Source organism: Oncorhynchus gorbuscha, linkage group LG05, assembly GCF_021184085.1.
Source record: "Oncorhynchus gorbuscha isolate QuinsamMale2020 ecotype Even-year linkage group LG05, OgorEven_v1.0, whole genome shotgun sequence".
Taxonomy (NCBI): Eukaryota; Metazoa; Chordata; class Actinopteri; order Salmoniformes; family Salmonidae; genus Oncorhynchus; species Oncorhynchus gorbuscha.
Window position 1 is genome coordinate 27069387 of NC_060177.1, and position 18124 is coordinate 27087510.

Sequence of the window (18124 nt, forward strand, 5' to 3'; positions counted from 1 at the left end):
CTTCGGTCTGAGACAAACTGAAAAAGAGGTGCTGACATTTTGCAAAGACCATATTGTTAAGCATTAGTACTTTGTAAAGAGTCCTGTTTCAGCAGTAGACACAGAGGGCCCTCATGTTGAGGATTTGTTATTTCAGGATTTTAGGGTGAGATTAGACTGGTCAATGTGCAGGGGCACCAGTTAGTCGAGGTAATTGCGGTAATATGTACATGTAGGTAGAGTTATTAAAGTGACTATGCAAAGATAATAACAGAGAGTAGCAGCAGCATAAAGGGGGGTGCAAATAGTCTGGGTAGCCATTTGATTAGATGTTCAGGAGTCGTATGGCTTGGGGGTAGAAGCTGTTTTGAAGCCTCTTGGACCTAGACTTGGCGCTCCGGTACCGCTTGCCGTGCGGTAGCAAAGAGAGCAGTCTATGACTAGGGTGGCTGGAGTCTTTGACAATTTTTAGGGCCTTCCTCTGACACTGCCTGGTATAGAGGTCCTGAATGGCAGGAAGCTTGGCCCCAGTGATGTACTGTAGTGCCTTGTAGGCCGAGCAGTTGCCATACCAGGCAGTGATGCAATCCATCAGGATGCTCTCGATGATGCAGCTGTAAAACCTATTGGTCCCATGCCAAATCTTTTCAGTCACCTGAGGGGGAATAAGTTTTGTCATGCCCTCTTCACGACTGTCTTGGTGTGCTTGGACCATGTTAGTTTGTTGGTGATGTGGACGCCAAGGAACTTGAAGCTCTCAACCTGCTCCACTGCAGCCCTGTTGATGAGAATGGGGGTGTGCTCGGTCCTCCTTTTCCTGTAGTCCACAGTCATCTCCTTTGTCTTGATCACTTTGAGGGAGAGGTTGTTGTCCTTGCACCACACGGTCAGGTCTCTGACCTCCTCCCTATAGGCTGTGTCGTTGTTATCGGTGATTAGGCCTATCACTATTGTGTCATTGGCAAATTTAATGATAATGTTGGAGTCGTGCCTGGCCTTGCAGTCATGAGTGAACAGGGAGTACATGAGGGGGCCGAGCATGCACCCCTGAGTGGCCCCCGTGTTGAGGATCAGCGTGGCAGATGTGTTGTTACCTACCCTTACTTCCTGGGGGAGACCCGTCAGGAAGTCCAGGATCCAGTTGCAGAGGGAGGTGTTTAGTCCCACGGTCCTTAGCTTAGTGATGAGCTTTGTGGGCAACTATGGTGTTGAACGCTGAGCTGTAGTCAAAGAATAGCATTCTCATATAGGTGTTCCTTTTGTCCAGGTGGGAACGGGCAGTGTGGAGTGCAATAGAGATTGCATCATCTGTGGATCTGTTGGGGTGGTATGCAAATTGGAGTGGGTCTAGAGTTTCTGACATAATGGTGTTAATGTGAGCCTTGACCAGACTTTCAAAGCACTTCATGGCTACAGGTCGGTAGTCATTTAGGCATAGGGACTATGCTTGAAACATGTTGGTATTACAGACTCAGAAAATGTCAGTGAAGACACTTGTCAGTTGGTCAGCGCATGCGCGGAGTATACGTCCTGGTAATCCATCGGGCCTTGTGAATGTTGACCTGTTTAAAGGTCTATCTCACATCGGCTGCAGAGGACGTGATCACACACTCGTCTGGAACAGCTGTTGCTCTCATGCATGTTTCAGTGTTACTTGCCTTGAAGCGAGCACAGAAGTAATTTAGCTTGTCTGGTAGGCTCATGTCACTGGGCAGCTCTCGGCTGCGCTTCCCTTTGTAGTCTCTAATAGTTTGCAAGCCCTGCAACATCCGATGAGCGTCGGAGCCGGTGTAGTACGATTCGATCTTAGTCCTGTATTGACGCTTTGCCTGTTTGATGATTCGTTGGAGGGCATAGTGTGATTTTTATAAGCTTCCCGCTTCTTGAAAGCGGCAGCTCTACCCTTTAGCTCAGTGCTGATGTTGCCTGTAATCCATGGCTTCTGGTTGGGGTATGTACATACAGTCACTGTGGGGACGACATCATCGATGCACTTATTGATAAAGCCAGTGATTGATGTGGTGTACTTCTCAATGCCATCGGAAGAATCCCGGAACATATTCCAGTCTGTGCTAGCAACACAGTCCTATAACTTAGCATCTGCTTCATCAAACCACTGATGTTGCCAATATGTCAACCTTCCTGTAACTGTAACTACAATCTCATGAATTATAGATGTTTTTGGATAATATCCCCACTCTGAGGTAATCTTTAACACACATATGCATCTTACCACATGTATGTCATAGATGATCAGAGAGTGTTTTAGCTAACATGAGACAGTGGTGTGACTCTCCACAGGGCCTAGGAGGAGATCGAGCTTTGCCACTGTGCCCTTTTCCGCCACAGGCCCCATGGTGCTTGATTTAGCCTGGCACTGTGCTGGATTACAACACTAATCCTCCCCTGCTCCAGTTATCAGGGAATTTTTAGAGTTGGCTGGAGAAGACTCACTCACAGAGCCATCGGTCTGCTGCTCCTGAATGACTGACAGACAGCAGGACAGAAGGATATGGGCTTTACTGTATGAATCTGCCCTGGGCTTCTATAGCTGTCCGTCTGGTGTAGAGAACCACATGTCACAGTTGGCCAGAGGGCTTCACTTTCTCCATAACCAGAATGGAAAACTGCATCATGTCTCCATGTGAAGCATAGGAAAGGAGATGGCGTCCCACTGATATGACCGTGGAAGTGATCTGGCTGTGTCCATAAACAGCGTTGGTATGTGATCTTATTGAATACTGATGTTTGGCTTCCCTGACAGCTTCAGACTGTGGTTATATCACACATGCCGTGCTGAGCTGACAAATTGATTACATTCATTTGGATTATTCAATTATGCATTGATATCTAATGACATTTAGTGGTTGAGAATCAGTATCTTCCATGACATTGTGATGGAAAGAATGGCCCTCTTGTGACTTTGTGATAACCGTCTAAGAGGAACACAAGAATCACATCTCGTTACAAATCCATGGGCTCTTATCAAGCATCTAGGGCCTGGGGGAGTTATTAGTTTTGACTGATTGGAGACCTGCACTAGTCAGTTTGTAGACGCTATCACACCACTGGATGACTCCTTGTGTCCCTGTGGCAAAGCAATTCTATCTATTTCATTTTCTTCTCAGATTTTTAACAGAACAATTAACAATTTTCCTATGCGAGCAGTCATTCAACTGACTGTAGAGCAGCGTATGGTAAGCGCCAGATACTGTACCGACCACCAGGTGGCAGAATCACCAAGAAAGAAGAGCGTAGTACCGTAGCGTCATTTACCTACGTCTGTGGATAGAGCGGAGCCTAAGGCCTGATACTGTTGAAATAAATCCGAAGTGTGAGCTAATATGAACATGTGCTTATTGTCATGTATATTCTATGTTCTACAGTACAATATGAGACATGTGCTATTCCTTTCTGATGGACAGTACAGTTATCTGATTAATAACAGCCCTAAGGCATTAGTACTGTGCCATCTTACTGTGTGATGGGTCACTTCTTGGCTTTGCCTTTATGGACAACTGTCTGGGCTTGATGGTTTTACATAAGCTGAACTACTACTTGGCTAGCCACATGTCTTAGTTCCTACTTTTTTCCGGATTATTTTCCTGGAAACTGTCGATATAGCTTGCAACTTTTGGGGTTGGTGTTATGCAGGTGAATGAGGACTCAAAAGCGACTTGGCGAAAACAGAGTCTTTAATCCAGTAAAGTAAAATACAATCAAAAAACACAACTTCCACTCGTAATGACGAGAACCGACTGGAGACTCGATCTTGAACAGCAGGTAGCCTCGGGAAGGCACTTGAACCTAGCAGACTCAGACACCTGCTCACCACGCAGCATCTGAGGGAAACACGACACGACTGGGCGATACACAAACACAGCACGGTGACCAATACATACAAGGATCCGACAGGACAGGAACGGAACACAAAGGAAGAAATAGGGACTCTAATCAGGGGAAAGGATCGGGAACAGGTGTGGGAAGACTAAATGATTGATTAGGGGAATAGGAACAGCTGGGAGCAGGAACGGAACGATAGAGAGAAGAGAGAGCGAGAGAGTGAGAGAGGGAGGGGGAGAGAGAGGGATAGAAAGAGGGAACGAACCTAATAAGACCAGCAGGGGGAAACGAACAGAAGGGAAAGCATAATGACAAGACAATATATGACAAAACATGACAGTACCCCCCCACTCACCGAGCGCCTCCTGGCGCTCTCGAGGAGGAACACTGGCGGCAACGGAGGAAATCATAGATCAAACGGTCCAGCACGTCCCGAGAAAGAACCCAACTCCTCTCCTCAGGACCGTAACGAAAAAAACGATAAAAAGGGAAACTAGGGTACTACTCTAAAAAAAAAATGAGACACGGGTAGTGAACTGAAAACTTTAGAGCAAACAGGACCAAACAGGCCAGGAGAGTAACAACTAGGGACAGACTGAGACACAGCAAGGGCAGGAACAAGAACAGGAGAGATGCGATGGCAGGGAACAGACTGAGACCCAGCAAGACCAGGAGCAGAAGCAGAAAAATACGCACAAGGGTGGACCCCATCGTCAGTATCGGAGCGCTGGGACAGAATGGCTCCCACGCCCACCCCCGACGCGTCAACCTCAACAAAAAAACTGTTTAGTGACGTCAGGTGCAACAAGAATAGGAGCGGATGCAAAACGCTTCTTAAAGAGATCAGAACAACAATCATACGACCGGTGAGGAGGAAGGGAGTTGGTTCTGGACCGACTGAAGACCGTGCGCAGACCATGATATTCCTCCGGCACTCCTGTCAAATCACCAGGTTCCTCCTGAGAAGAGGGGACAGAACAAACAGGAGAAATAGCAGACATTAAACACTTCACATGACAAGAAACGCTCCAGGAAAGGACAGAACCACTAGACCAATCAAAAGAAGGATTATGACACACTAGCCAGGGATGACCCAAAACAACAGGTGTAAAAGGTGAACAAAAAATCAAAAAAGAAATGGTCTCACTATGGTTACCAGATACAGTGAGGGTTAAAGGTAGTGTTTCATATAATATACTGGGGAGAGGACTACCATCCAAGGCAAACATGACCGTGGGCTCCCTAACTGTCTGAGAGGAATGTCATGTTCCCGCGCCCAGGCTTCGTCCATAAAACAGCCCTCTGCCCCAGAGTCTATTAATGCACTGCAGGATGCTGCCGATCCGGTCCAGCATAGATGGACCGGTAAAGTAGTACATGTACTTGACGGAGAGGACCGTCTAGTAGCGCTTATCAGTCGCCCTCCGCTTACTGATGAGCTCTGGCCTTTAACTGGACATGACATGACAAAATGACCAGCGGAACCGCAATAGAGACAGAGGCGGTTGGTGATTCTCCGTTCCCTCTCCTTAGCCGAGATGCGAATACCCCCAGCTGCATGGGCTCAACACCTGAGTCAGTGGGGAAAGACGGTAGTGTCGGAGAGAGGGGAGACACAGTTAACGCGAGCTCTCTTCTATGAGCTCGGTGACGAAGATCTACCCGTCGTTCAATGCGAATAGCGAGTTCAATCAAAGAATCCACGCTGGATGGAACCTCCCGAGAGAGAATCTCATCCTTAACCTTAGCGTGGAGTCCCTCCAGAAAACGAGCGAGCAACGCCTGCTCGTTCCAGTTACTGGAGGCAGCAAGAGTGCGAAACTCTATTGAGTAATCCGTTATGGATCGATTACCTTGACATAGGGAAGACAGGGACCAGGAAGCTTCTTTCCCAAAAACTGAGCGATCAAAACCCTTATCATCTCCTCTTTAAAGTTCAGATAATTGTTAGTACACTCAGCGCTTGCCTCCCAGATAGCTGTGCCCCACTGCCGAGCCCGACCAGTAAGGAGTGATATGACGTAGGCAATCCGAGCTCTCTCTCTTGAGTATGTGTTGGGTTGGAGAGAGACCACGATATCACACTGGGTGAGAAAGGAGCGGCACTCAGTGGGCTGCCCAGAATAACAAGGTGGGTTATTAACCCTAGGTTCCGGAGGCTCGGAAGAACCGGAAGTAGCTGGTGACACGAGACGAAGACTCTGATACTGTCTTGAGAGGTCGGAGACCTGAGCGGCCAGGGTCTCAACGGCATGCCGAGCAGCAGACAATTCCTGCTCGTGTCTGCCGAGCATCGCTCCCTGGAACTCGAGAGTAGAGTAGAGAGAATCCATAGTTGCTGGGTCCATTCTTGGTCGGATCCTTCTGTTATGCAGGTGAATGAGGACCCAAAAGCGACTTGGCGAAAACAGAGTCTTTAATCCAGTAAAGTAAAATACAATCAAAAAACACAACTTCCACTCGTAATGACGAGAACCGACTGGAGACTCGATCTTGAACAGCAGGTAGCCTCGGGAAGGCACTTGAACCTAGCAGACTCAGACACCTGCTCACCACGCAGCATCTGAGGGAAACACGACACGACTGGGCGATACACAAACACAGCACGGTGACCAATACATACAAGGATCCGACAGGACAGGAACGGAACACAAAGGAAGAAATAGGGACTCTAATCAGGGGAAAGGATCGGGAACAGGTGTGGGAAGACTAAATGATTGATTAGGGGAATAGGAACAGCTGGGAGCAGGAACGGAACGATAGAGAGAAGAGAGAGCGAGAGAGTGAGAGAGGGAGGGGGAGAGAGAGGGATAGAAAGAGGGAACGAACCTAATAAGACCAGCAGGGGGAAACGAACAGAAGGGAAAGCATAATGACAAGACAATATATGACAAAACATGACAGTTGGGTAGATTTTAGGTAGTTTGTTGTCTCACTTGGCCAGAAGTCATAGTATTGTGTTTGTTCTGTCTGCATAGTTCCAGGAAAAGCCATGAACTTTAGGCTAGCAGGTCCTTCTTGGTGACCCATGGTGGAATTTGTTCAAATCCCTTCACAATAAAAATATAATTGATTAGTATTTGACAACTCTCACATTTTTATTGATCACTCTTGACCTGTATACATAATGCCTCATCTAAGGTCTGCTGCACCGTCTATCCTGTGATATTTGTAGCCAGATCACCCTGTTCAAAATCAAACAGATTCTCACTCTTCAACTCTAATTATTACTGTCAGAGGCTTTGAAGATGGAAAGGTCCATTGCATGCTTTAGCCCCTCTGCATATTTCCACTGCTTTTCGGTTCTCATACTTAAAAATTCCATTCCTTACGTGAAGGAAAGTAATGAACTGGAGATGCATGGCCCCCAGGTTTATAGGACTGCCATGTCTCCAACTGTCCAGTTGTCCCCTGGAGGAAGGAGTATTGATGATGAGGTGTCCAAACTGGCAGACATTTACCTGAGTACACTCATCATTTAGCTCATATGTCACCTTACGGCAGGTAACCTAGTGGTTAGAGTGTTGGACCAGTAACCGAAAGGTTGGTGGATTGAATCCCCATGCTGACAAGGTTAAAAAATATTTTGTTCTGCCCCTGAACAAGGCAGTTAACCCCCTGTTCCTAGGCTGTCGCTGTAAATAAGAATATGTTCTTAACTGACTTGCTTAGTTAAATAATGGTTAAATAACTAAAAATAAATAGACGGCTACTTTTCCTCAATGTTGCCTGTCTAGATTTCAGCACTGCTGTGGTCCAACAGGAACAGGCCCAGGATGTTTCTCTACTCTTCAGTGATTTCAAAAAACATTTCTGGAGATTAAAAAAGGTGACATATGTATTTTCCGTTAATACCACCAAATTGTGCTTTTTAAAAATGGTTTAGGTGGCCAAAGCAATCACTTTGTCAAGCTGGTGCCATTTTAAGTCACTAGATGGCATTAGAGCCAAAACAATGTAATTACACATGTCTCTGGCATGCTGTCTTGTAGCGCATGCCTTCTTATCCAATCAGATAATAATCATCTGCATTGCAATTCCATTGGCTCCTATCCTTGACTTTTACAGTGACCCAAGACAATCCATAACCTCTCTCTGGTCCAGTGGAGTTACTAATGACCATGTTTTGACTAAGACAGTAAGGAAGTGCAACGGCCTCTTCTTGAACCATACATTCATCCAAATTGTATCTGGCATACCAATCAAATAGAGTTCTGGTATACACTTCACTTGCCTGTGCAGCAACATGTTCAACAGATTTGGTCAGTAAGCAAACCAAAATAGGTAGGGTATACCACAGACAGATGTTGGAAACCCTTAAATGTTATTCAAAGTTGAGTTTTGAATTTGCCTGTGGAAGAGTAAAGTTTAATGCGAACAACAAATTTTGTTAACTGGCATGAATAATTGCTTGATAATTGATGGGCACATTTAATAAACAGACATACATTTTACAGGCTTTGATATTTCAAACATCCATGGAGTGAATGTAACCTTCCTGTGGTTGATTAATAGCAATGACAAACGTTTGTGGTTAGGAGTGTTCTAGCGTGGAAAGTCGTGTCAAAGCCACATTAATAATCCATACCAGATGCAGGCAGAAGACCCTGGAGCCTAGGTTAAATTATCAAGCCTTTATCTTTATGTTCCCTACCTATTGATTTTAATAGACTGTGAACCAAGGAGCTTGGATTTGCTGTAGCCTAGGCTACTCCATGCAAACAACTCATGACAATGAACATGACAATGCGTCATCCTCTTAGCAAGGTAGTGATGTTGGTATCTTATATGAATTAATGGAATTTTCAGTTTCTGAAAAGTACATGTACAGCAATTAGATACTCTAAGGTTCACATTCCCTGAGGATGGAGGGAGACGTCAGCAGCCTCTCTGTCCTGTCCAGTCAGATGTGGTCTGTCTATCCTGTCTGTCTGTCTGTCTGTCTGTCTGTCTGTCTGTCTGTCTGTCTGTCTGTCTGTCTGTCTGTCTGTCTGTCTGTCTGTCTGTCTGTCTGTCTGTCTGTCTGTCTGTCTGTCTGTCTGTCTGTCTGTCTGTCTGTCTGTCGGTCCGTCCGTCCGTCCGTCCGTCCATCCGTCTGTCTGTCTGTCCTCACAGCTCATGAACACGCTTCGCTAGGGCTGTTTTTACGATGCTCTCTGCGTGCCTCTCAGGAATGTTACACAGGCCCCCGTCCCCAGTCCCCCTCATAGCGCTGCATCCTGATGTCCAGACCATCTACCATTGTGTGCAGATGGAGCTGGGTCTCTCAACCTCCCATAATGGCTCAAGGGCCACGCTGCGGTGTGGAGCGAGCCAGCAAATATGCACTGTACTATGCAGGAATGCGCCTGGCACTCCCGTCTGCCCTCTAGGGGGTCACAGGGAGAGTGGAAGGGGGGTGGATTTAATGAGACCCTGAAATCACTTAACCCAGACCAGGTGTTGCGTGTTTCACTCGAACTGGCCAGACAATAGAATGCCACTTTCAATTTACAACAGTAATTTCCTGTGGAAAATAAAAAGTCTGGACAGAGTCAACTTTTATATGCAAAATGTTTATTGTATGACAATGTTAATTGCTTCGACACAAATAAAATAGACCACATTTACAAATATATTATACCATAGCTATAAAAACCATTTATCCTATTACCACAGTTTGAAACATATAACATCCATGATGCAAACAATAGTGGAAACAACAAATAGTTACAATGCCCTTATATTTTCTTCCTGTACAAAAATAGTTCTATCTCCATAAGTAGTTGAATCTAATCTAATCTATATAATATTTAAATAATGATATCTGAAATATCTTATATACAAATTGCCAAATAAAATATACATACATAGATTGCACGTGTTTATACAAAACATATTCAAGTATAGTTCAATCCATTGTGGACTGGCACAGATATTTCATACAATCTCTAAGGCATTTCCCTCGTACAGTGTCCAAAAACTTCAGCTTCATAGCTCTGTATTATAAATCCATCTCCTTATGTCTTATCTTCTTGTTTGGCATGGACCAGATGTCTTTAGATGTATTTTAGGTCCACGTAGATGTCTGACTGAGAAGGCTGGGACTGAAAAGTGCAGATGAGTATAGAGGGTTTGGTGAAATTGGCTCCTGTAATCCACAGGGTAAAACTCAAAGTTCAGGATCTGCAGAACAGGTTTATAGAGTCCCAGTATTTACGCAGTGGACTCTTCTCTGAGTCTGTACCGCTGTATTGACCTTGCTCCTCTCCCACAGCTGGGCAGAGATAGCACCATCCTCAGCGTCTCTCCTTCTCTCTCTTCACGGTGCCATCCAGTGCCTGTAGACTAGCTGTTGTTTTGGCGCTCTGCATCGCCAATGCCTCTGCTGAGTCCAGCTTCCAGAGCCGCTGCAGCTATCGCTCAGGACTCGCGTCTGGAAAAAACGCACTGGAGAACTTTTGGCAAAAGTCTGAGGCATTTGGAGAATTTTAGAACAGGGCAGAGACACTAAGCCTCGGCTGCTGCTCTCCTCCCCTGTTCCTCCCCCGTACAAGTCCAGCTCATGTCCGTCTGAACAGCTCCTCCAGCTTGTGAACATGTGAATTTGCATTGCCCCACACAGGCCTCAGCCTGCCCCCCTCCAGCCTCAGTGTGGCCCTGCGCTCAGGGAGGGAACGACGCCTCCGGCCGTAGCCTTGTGGGCTGATCTTGTCGATGGGTGCACTACCAATCTTTAGTTTGTTGTTGAGCTGGTGGATGCGGTGGGCCAGGTCGTGCACAGTGCAGGTGCCCAGAGAGCAGCCCGGTCTCCAGGCCTGGTTCACTGAAATTTTGGACCTCTTGGTTCGGATGCTGATGTCAGTGCTGGAAGAGAGAGGAGGGAGAGGACCATTAATTAATGCGCAGCATTCCTGAGCGGACACAACTTGGCTCAGAGATCCGCTCCGCAGCTTGCTTACTTTAATGAGCCTCGTTTGACAATGGTGATTAATATCTTAATTCCATTTGAAATCTTGATTTCACAAGGATAACGAAATAGCACCATGCACATTGAGTTATGTAAATGTATGGTATGGGCTTTTACCTGGAATGAGGAATCGGGTTGTTCCTGACGTCTTCTGGGCTGACAAACTGTACAGACTCTGCTATCCTCTCTGCAGAAGAACTGTTTAGATCTTGTCTCGATCTGCTCTGCATCCATATGCTCAACCTGGGAAAGAAGAAATCCAACTCATTAAAAACTGTTCAAAGAAGTCCACAAAGTACACAACAGTAAGTGTTGATATCGTGGTCACCATACATTGTAGCAGACTAATCTTTACAAATAGCTCATCAATTAGCTCACCTCTTTTTGAGCTCTGGGCTAATTTCAAGTTGGAATCCAGCCACACTCTGTGCAATGGTGGCCAGCAGACAGCCGTAGAGGAAAGACTGCAGGATCAGTTTCATTTTGACTGGCACCTGTGGGGAAAGTGGAAAAAAACTTGTTAGTTATTTACTTATTAACGATAACTTACTTAGTTACCTGGTATCATTCCAAGTGAGCCCCCCCCCACCCCCCACCCCACCAACCTCTTGCTGTTGCTTACACAAGAGTCCAAAAGCCAAGTTATTTGCACTTATCATTCATTTATTTAAAATGTCACACTGAGGTCACATTTTGTTCCCTTAAGTAAACTTACAACCAAGTTGCAGGCCCTGACCAGTGAAAAGCAGGACAGTCTATAGAAGACTGTTTCCTCAACTCGAGTAAGCTTTAAGCTCCCCTGAGCAAAGTCAATCCCATTCAGTCAATTAAATCCATAGCCCAAAAAGAACTGGTAAACTTAAGGTTAGATAGAGAGAGATAAGACTTATTTGGTATTTCTGCCCGACGTCCACAACCCCCCACAGTCATGCACAAGAAGACCAGCACTCCTTATATAATAAGATTGATAACCTGTCCTTGTCTAACGCATTTGAGCTCCTGATAAAGCCATCTGTAGCAAACAGAGCAACAGTCAATATTTGCTTCAATTGAAAGTACATACCTGAAATCCTTCAATAATTCACTTGGGTGATAAAGTAGTTATAGTAGAGTCAATGTGGAGAGAGTATTCCAAAGGCTTCTTGAAGTTGCTGTTGGTGCTGAAAGGCAGCTGTGACACTGTGCTAATAGTCTGTACACACCAGACGATGAGCCTTTATAGTGGAGGTGGGAGGGGCTCACTGACTGACACACACAGACTCTCATCCCAGTCCCCCCACTCCACCTCACACACAGCCCAGCACTGCTGGAAGCCTACTTTATCAGTGGAATAATACAACAACATAGCAAACCTAGGAGAATAATAAAGTTTAAATAAACCAGAAGTAATTCAATAAATATTTGGGTCATATGAGAGTGATTTACTGTAATACTTGTTAAGGAATGTTGTTGTTGTTATCTCTGCTTTTCATTGACAAAATCTTTATTTGTGATGTGAAATTCACATTTTTACCTATCTTCTTTTTATCAAATGTATTCAGAAAGATTACATATATATATATATTTATTTTTATATACAAATATATATATATATATTTTTTAAACATTTGTTTGTTATGTCTTCACAAACACATTAAGAAATAATGATTCACACTCCGAACAGAGACGGTTGTAAGTACTCATTCCTTTGGCATTTGGGGAGGAGGCAGAGAACATTCTAAACAAAATAATTTTGTCCTCTGACATTTTGGACATAACTGAACTTTGAGGTCAAGGGGTTATTAACTTTTGTCCACCTGCATTCCGGCACATTTTTGTCATATACAATTTCATCAATGTTGACACAATGCCCTCTCAAGGCAATATCTGATAATACGTTTAGCCAGCTTGAGGTAAAGTTGGTTAGTAGGTTTGACATGAGATAACACAAGAACACGAAGCAGTTATTCATTAATAGTAAGTGTGTCAAATTATAACCACTACATTCTCCATGTCTGCATTTGTTTAAACATTAGGGCAAATATTTGACTGCAAAATGTGTGATTTATTTTCATATTTTTTGGACAAATGTTTAGAGGAATTTAGTAATTATATCAAATAAATCAAGAGGGTTCTTTTTCCTAAGATTATATCTGTTGGCTTTACATAATCTCCAACTAACATGGTATTTTAAAAACAATTAGGAGGACTTCTTCATGCTCAACACATCCCAACTGAGATACAGACATGAAATGGGATAATAGGTTGAGTCACAAGAGCCAGCAAGTCTGTCTGCCTCCGTGACTCAGATCCCTGTGTTACTGATATCTGCTCCTCACAATCACTGACTTTATGACTTCATCTCAAACCAAAGTACAATGATTGCACTGAACCCCTTTAGCCCTTTGACCAGAATAAAAGTACATTACTTTTCATATGCGCTTAGCTAAATTAAACCATTCCGAAGAATGGTGAGACATATTTCAAAGTACGGGCAGTGAAACAAAGCAAAATATGCTGCGGGGTCAAAACAATGTCAGCCAGGGTCTTAAGGCAGATGTTGATTACAGGCCCCTGGGGACAGATATATGCACAAGACGCCATCAGGATTAGCACAGGGTGCAACAATTTTAGTTTTTCATTCCAATCGACCACACAGCTGACCCAAAGCTGGTGTCTGGTGAGGGTATGTCTGGGACTGGGAACAGGGAACAGTGCATTGAAATGAGCTTGTGTGGTCCCCAAGACTTGGTCTTAAGGCTCAAGAAACACTCTGAAAAACATGTAAGCCTTGATGTGGTCAGATAATCACAATTTGTGGCTTTCAATGTGTAATGTCTTTAATAGCAAAAACATGTGTATTTTGGGAACAACATGTGAAATGCTTTCTCAGTGCTCAGAATGTATCTCAAACAACTGATAAAGAACCTTGTATGTGCTGAACATAGAACATAGTTGTATCTATACCACGTGCAGTAATTCAGTCAGAAAGTCACATAAATCTCTCCTACGCAGCATTCTATTCATAATTCTTACGGCTTCCTTGCTTACCTGGGGGTCCCTTGTGTTACTGTAAATACAGAAATGTGAAACACGTGTTGTAAACCAGCAAACATTTTGTAACCATTTTGCAATGATAATTACCTCCACCATACAAGTATTCCCCAAGTACTCAAGTCATTTAAATCTCCTAATATGGAGAGAAGAAGATTGCGCAACCATGACAGTATCATTGTACAGTGGCTCCTTATATGGAGAAATCATTTGTTAGCTTCTTGTAAGACAGGTGTCAAAGACATGACTGATATTTGTTCAGTCACAGCTGTGGAATGCTAATGTACAGGTAAGGTGGGAAGGAACGTATGCTAGGAAGCTATGTCTTCTAAGGTATATACAGGAATAGATGAACAAATACCAAGATATTGATATGTTATGGAAATGTTCCACAAAGTTGTCATGGTGATTTGATAGACCTGGAAGCTTCGTGGGGTTTTCACCTGTATAGTCATTCATTCTTTCATTCTGCTCCCTTGAACCCCATTGATGTGGAACAATTTCGACAACAATAAAAAGTCAACAACTCAACTACCAAATTCTGTAGAGTAGATTTATTATTTCACCTGCAGACTGAGCGGCAGACATATTGGTTTATTGTAAAATACTTTCTATTCAGAAATATTATGCTATTGTGCAAAATATAACTAGGCTACATATCTGGTGTTGAAGTGAAGACCCTATCATGACAGATATGATAACACCTTACAGGAGAGAAGCAGCTGATAGCATAAGCATAATAGTTGGCGGAGAGGAATCATCCAAATGAACTTAACAATAGGCTACTTGTTAATGAAGAGATTCTCTCTCAAATTTCCCTAGTATGCTAGGGACCATGACGTTGTGGAATATGTTCAGTCCAAGTCGTTGAGATGTTGGCAAAAACAGCGCAAGAGAAGAATTCCTGCGCACCGGTGTTTTCCACCCCGCAGCGTATCCCTCCCCTATTTATTGGCAGGAAAGGTCACTCACTGTCCACAGCATTCCATAAGTGAGTGGAGCTGTGCGCTCTTTTTTCATATTTTGCCTGACCTTGCCCCCAAGTCGTGTGTGAGTGACCCAAACACCCCCTGGTGTGTGTGTTTGTATGTGTGTGTGTGTGTGTGTGTGTGTGTGTGTGTGTGTGTGTGTGTGTGTGTGTGTGTGTGTGTGTGTGTGTGTGTGTGTGTGTGTGTGTGTGTGTGTGTGTGTGTGTGTGTGTGTGTGTGCATTAAAAGGCGTTAAAAGTGCGTGCGCGTGTGTCTGGGAGAGAGAGAGAGAGAGAGAGAGAGAGAGAGAGAGAGAGAGAGAGAGAGAGAGAGGGGAGGAGAGGAGGAAGGGAGGGGATGTTTAAGTTTGATTGAGCATTGTGATTATGGAAAATAATAATCATGCTATTGACACGGATTTTTCCACCAGCACTCTCTGTTTAGTGCTTCTAGTATACTAAATATCCTATACAATTAATTCAATATATTTTGTAAGAAACACTGGATGCCACAATCTGCAATACTTTTAATTTAGCTTATTATATTATAACCCACATTCTTGCAAAGAAAATTAGACTACTATTTTTTCGCAGAGTTACTCCTCTATTTTGTCTCTCTACTCTCGAATGGGCTTAACAATATTTGGGTAATTTATTTTTATTTATTTTATTTTGTAGCCCCCCCCACACACACACACTTTTTTTCTCAATAATGGTAGGTCACTTTTTGAATGTGCATGCTAAAGGGATCTAGTGGTCATCAGATGGTTTTCCGTGCGGGCCAACTAGCGGTGTGGCAGGGTGTGACCCCGTTTGCAGCCACACAGTTTCTATTTGGAAACCAAGCGCCCACGCCCATGCATGTCGCTACTCCGAGACGCAGGCGCAATATCACTCCTTCTGTCAAACATGGCTGTGCTTTTGAAGAAAGAAAAATGCTGAATTGTGTTGGTCGATTTCGGAAAAAGCAGCAAACATGGCGAGATTGGCTGATTATTTGATTGTCGTGGGATTAGATCAGGACAAAACCGGTGAGTTTTTTAATGTAACGCTTGGAACACGAATGCTAAATTGAGCTTCAAATGCTTGGGATTATCCAGGCCGTCAGTGTTTATAATGCTAGCTGGTTAGCATAGACTAACTAGGTAGCTAGCCATTGATATCTGAGATTTGAAGCAGTCTGCAGCGTTTCATTGTTGAACTATCGGTAGATGTAGAATTTCTGATGCACATACGACGGTTTTTAAATGTATGCAACGGGGGGGGGGGGGGGGGGGCTATAGATATTTAAACCACAAACTGGAGTTTCATTGAGTCGAACTGTAACATCCTGTTGATGTGACAAATCCAGCCTTTGAAATTGTAGTTCGTGACGTGCGTGGTTTGCACCGGGAGCAGTTTTGGTGTCATGATTTTGGAGAATGCATTCTGCTGTAAGGTTTGCATTAGTCAGGAGCTGCTGTGATTTATTTAGTCTCATGTAATTTGCAACCTGAAGGATATCTCCTTTTGTTTGACACCGGCAGAATGCGAATAGAAATCCTAACTTCCTGTCTTATCCCAAAATAGTTTTATCCAGCGTTCCTACAAGATGGGTTGGGGATAGGGGAGGTCTATTACTTGGTATTGCTGTATTTTTGGGGGGGAGGGCTCAAAAGTGGGGCCACGAACTGAGGTTCCCAAACCAGACCCATGCTCTGGTCTGCTATAATTCCAACCGAAGATGTTCTACAGTTCTCCTACATGGCTAGTTTTGAAATATTCCATCCACTATTATAAAGCTATAACAATTTTTATACTGTACTTGTGTAATAAAATTACTTGGCCTACAGTTGGAACATTCATTTTGATTGGGATTGGTTGAAAGAGAGGAACCTACTGAAGAAGAGCAAACAAGAAAGAGGATGTTTATACTAGAGCATGGCGCTTGTAACGCCAGGGTAGTGGGTTTGATTCCCGGAACCACCCATACGTAGAATGTATGCACACATGACTGTAAGTCGCTTTGGATAAAAGCGTCTGCTAAATGGCATATTATTATTATTATATATTACTGATCCCAAAGTATGGCCTGCATTTGAAGAATGATGAAGGAATGTATAGACCACCCGTAAGGGAGTAAAGACACATCCCGAGTGCAGTGACATCTTTCCAGGCTCATGTGTGAGAGGGAGACAACCACCCAGTCCAGCTGAATCCGCTCGCTAGAGGCAGCCACATGAATAGGTAAATAGTGGCCCCAATGTCACTCAACTGACAAGCAGCTTTTGTGCCGTAGGAATAAAATGTTCCTGGCATCGCCGGAGCCTAGATGGATTCAGACCGCCATCCTCACAAAAACCCCTGTTCTGACTGGGATGGATAGTGATGAATGGACTGCAAGAGTGATGTCTGTTGCAGCCACGGGTGATTGAATACGCCTCTAGTAGGGACAGATAATAAAAGTATCTCTGTCCATCCATAGTGAGGTTTATTTTCCCATCCTCTTCTCATGTGTTACTGAGGTGTGGGATTATGTACATCCAGGGCTGTTTGGAACTGGGGTGGGGGGGACTGGAGTTGCATTCTCTACTCTACTAGAAAACCGGAAATTATTTTTAGAGTTGATACACTCTCGCAAAAAGAACACAAACAAGAACATGTCTCTCTGAGGATGCATTTCACTTAATTGCTTTGCCCTTCTTTTGTGAAGCATGATCGTAGACGGTGGGCTGAGTAGACAGACAGCAGCTGCTTTTTCTCCACCTTGCTCGTCCAACCAGGGATCCACACAGAAGTCATGATCACTTCCATACTTCATTGTGGTTCCTGTTCCAAAATCAGTGACTCCTAAAAAATCATGTTGATACTAGTTGTCATCTGTTGAGAGAGAAGCCCAGCCAGTCCATGGCATGAGCTGGTTTAGGCTATTTCTACTCCAGTGATATTAGGAAGATTGGGAAAAGACTCATTGGTCAGAAAAGACACAAAGCCAACAGGACAATCCACATATTGTCCAGGCTTCATTTCATGGATTTTCAACCTAGAAAAGCAAACATTCTTCAGATCCGTAGCTTACATTCCTTGGCGACCTTAATAAAAGCACTTACCTAGCTAACATTAACCCATTACATTCAGGTTGTTGTTAGAGTCCGACCGATTATGATTTTTCAACGCCGATACCGATTATTGGAGGACCAAAAAAAGCCGATACCGATTAATCAGCCGATTAGAAGAAAAAAAGGGGAGAATTTGTTTTTTTAAAAATATATATATATATATATTTAAAAAAATCCCAATATATTTTGATCTGTAATAATGACAATTACAACAATACTGAATTAACACTTATTTTAACTTAATATAAAACATCA

At 43.8% G+C, this 18124-nt stretch overlaps 2 protein-coding genes across 4 annotated transcripts in view; one reads left to right on the forward strand and one right to left on the reverse strand.

Moving 5' to 3' along the window:
• Window positions 1-9358: 9358 nt before the first annotated feature.
• On the reverse strand, window positions 9359-11953 carry LOC124035061 (pro-adrenomedullin-like). Its single transcript, XM_046348478.1, has 4 exons — window positions 11835-11953; window positions 11150-11265; window positions 10889-11014; window positions 9359-10668 (listed from the first exon to the last, which is right to left on the reverse strand). The coding sequence occupies exons 2-4, from the start codon at window positions 11251-11253 to the stop codon at window positions 10365-10367; spliced, it is 534 nt and encodes a 177-aa protein (XP_046204434.1). The 5' UTR covers window positions 11254-11265; window positions 11835-11953; the 3' UTR covers window positions 9359-10364.
• A 3665-nt stretch (window positions 11954-15618) lies between these two features.
• The window catches only part of LOC124035769 (myotubularin-related protein 13-like), a 156162-nt gene continuing 153656 nt past the window's right edge, over window positions 15619-18124 (forward strand). For 2 of the 3 annotated variants that reach the window (XM_046349440.1, XM_046349441.1), the window contains exon 1: window positions 15619-15802. In XM_046349440.1, coding sequence (XP_046205396.1) covers window positions 15748-15802 — 55 coding nt within the window. In that variant the 5' untranslated portion in view covers window positions 15619-15747. The remainder of the gene's footprint in view (window positions 15803-18124) is intronic. The other variant, XM_046349442.1, reaches the window with a different exon arrangement.

Coding starts and splice junctions, on each gene's coding strand:
- LOC124035061 (XM_046348478.1), bottom strand. CDS start 11,253: ATGAAACTGATCCTGCAGTCTTTCCTCTACGGCTGTCTGCTGGCCACC. Junction 11,015..11,149: donor AGCCCAGAGCTCAAAAAGAG/GTGAGCTAATTG, acceptor CTTCTTTCCCAG/GTTGAGCATATGGATGCAGA. Junction 10,669..10,888: donor AACCCGATTCCTCATTCCAG/GTAAAAGCCCAT, acceptor TCTCTCTTCCAG/CACTGACATCAGCATCCGAA.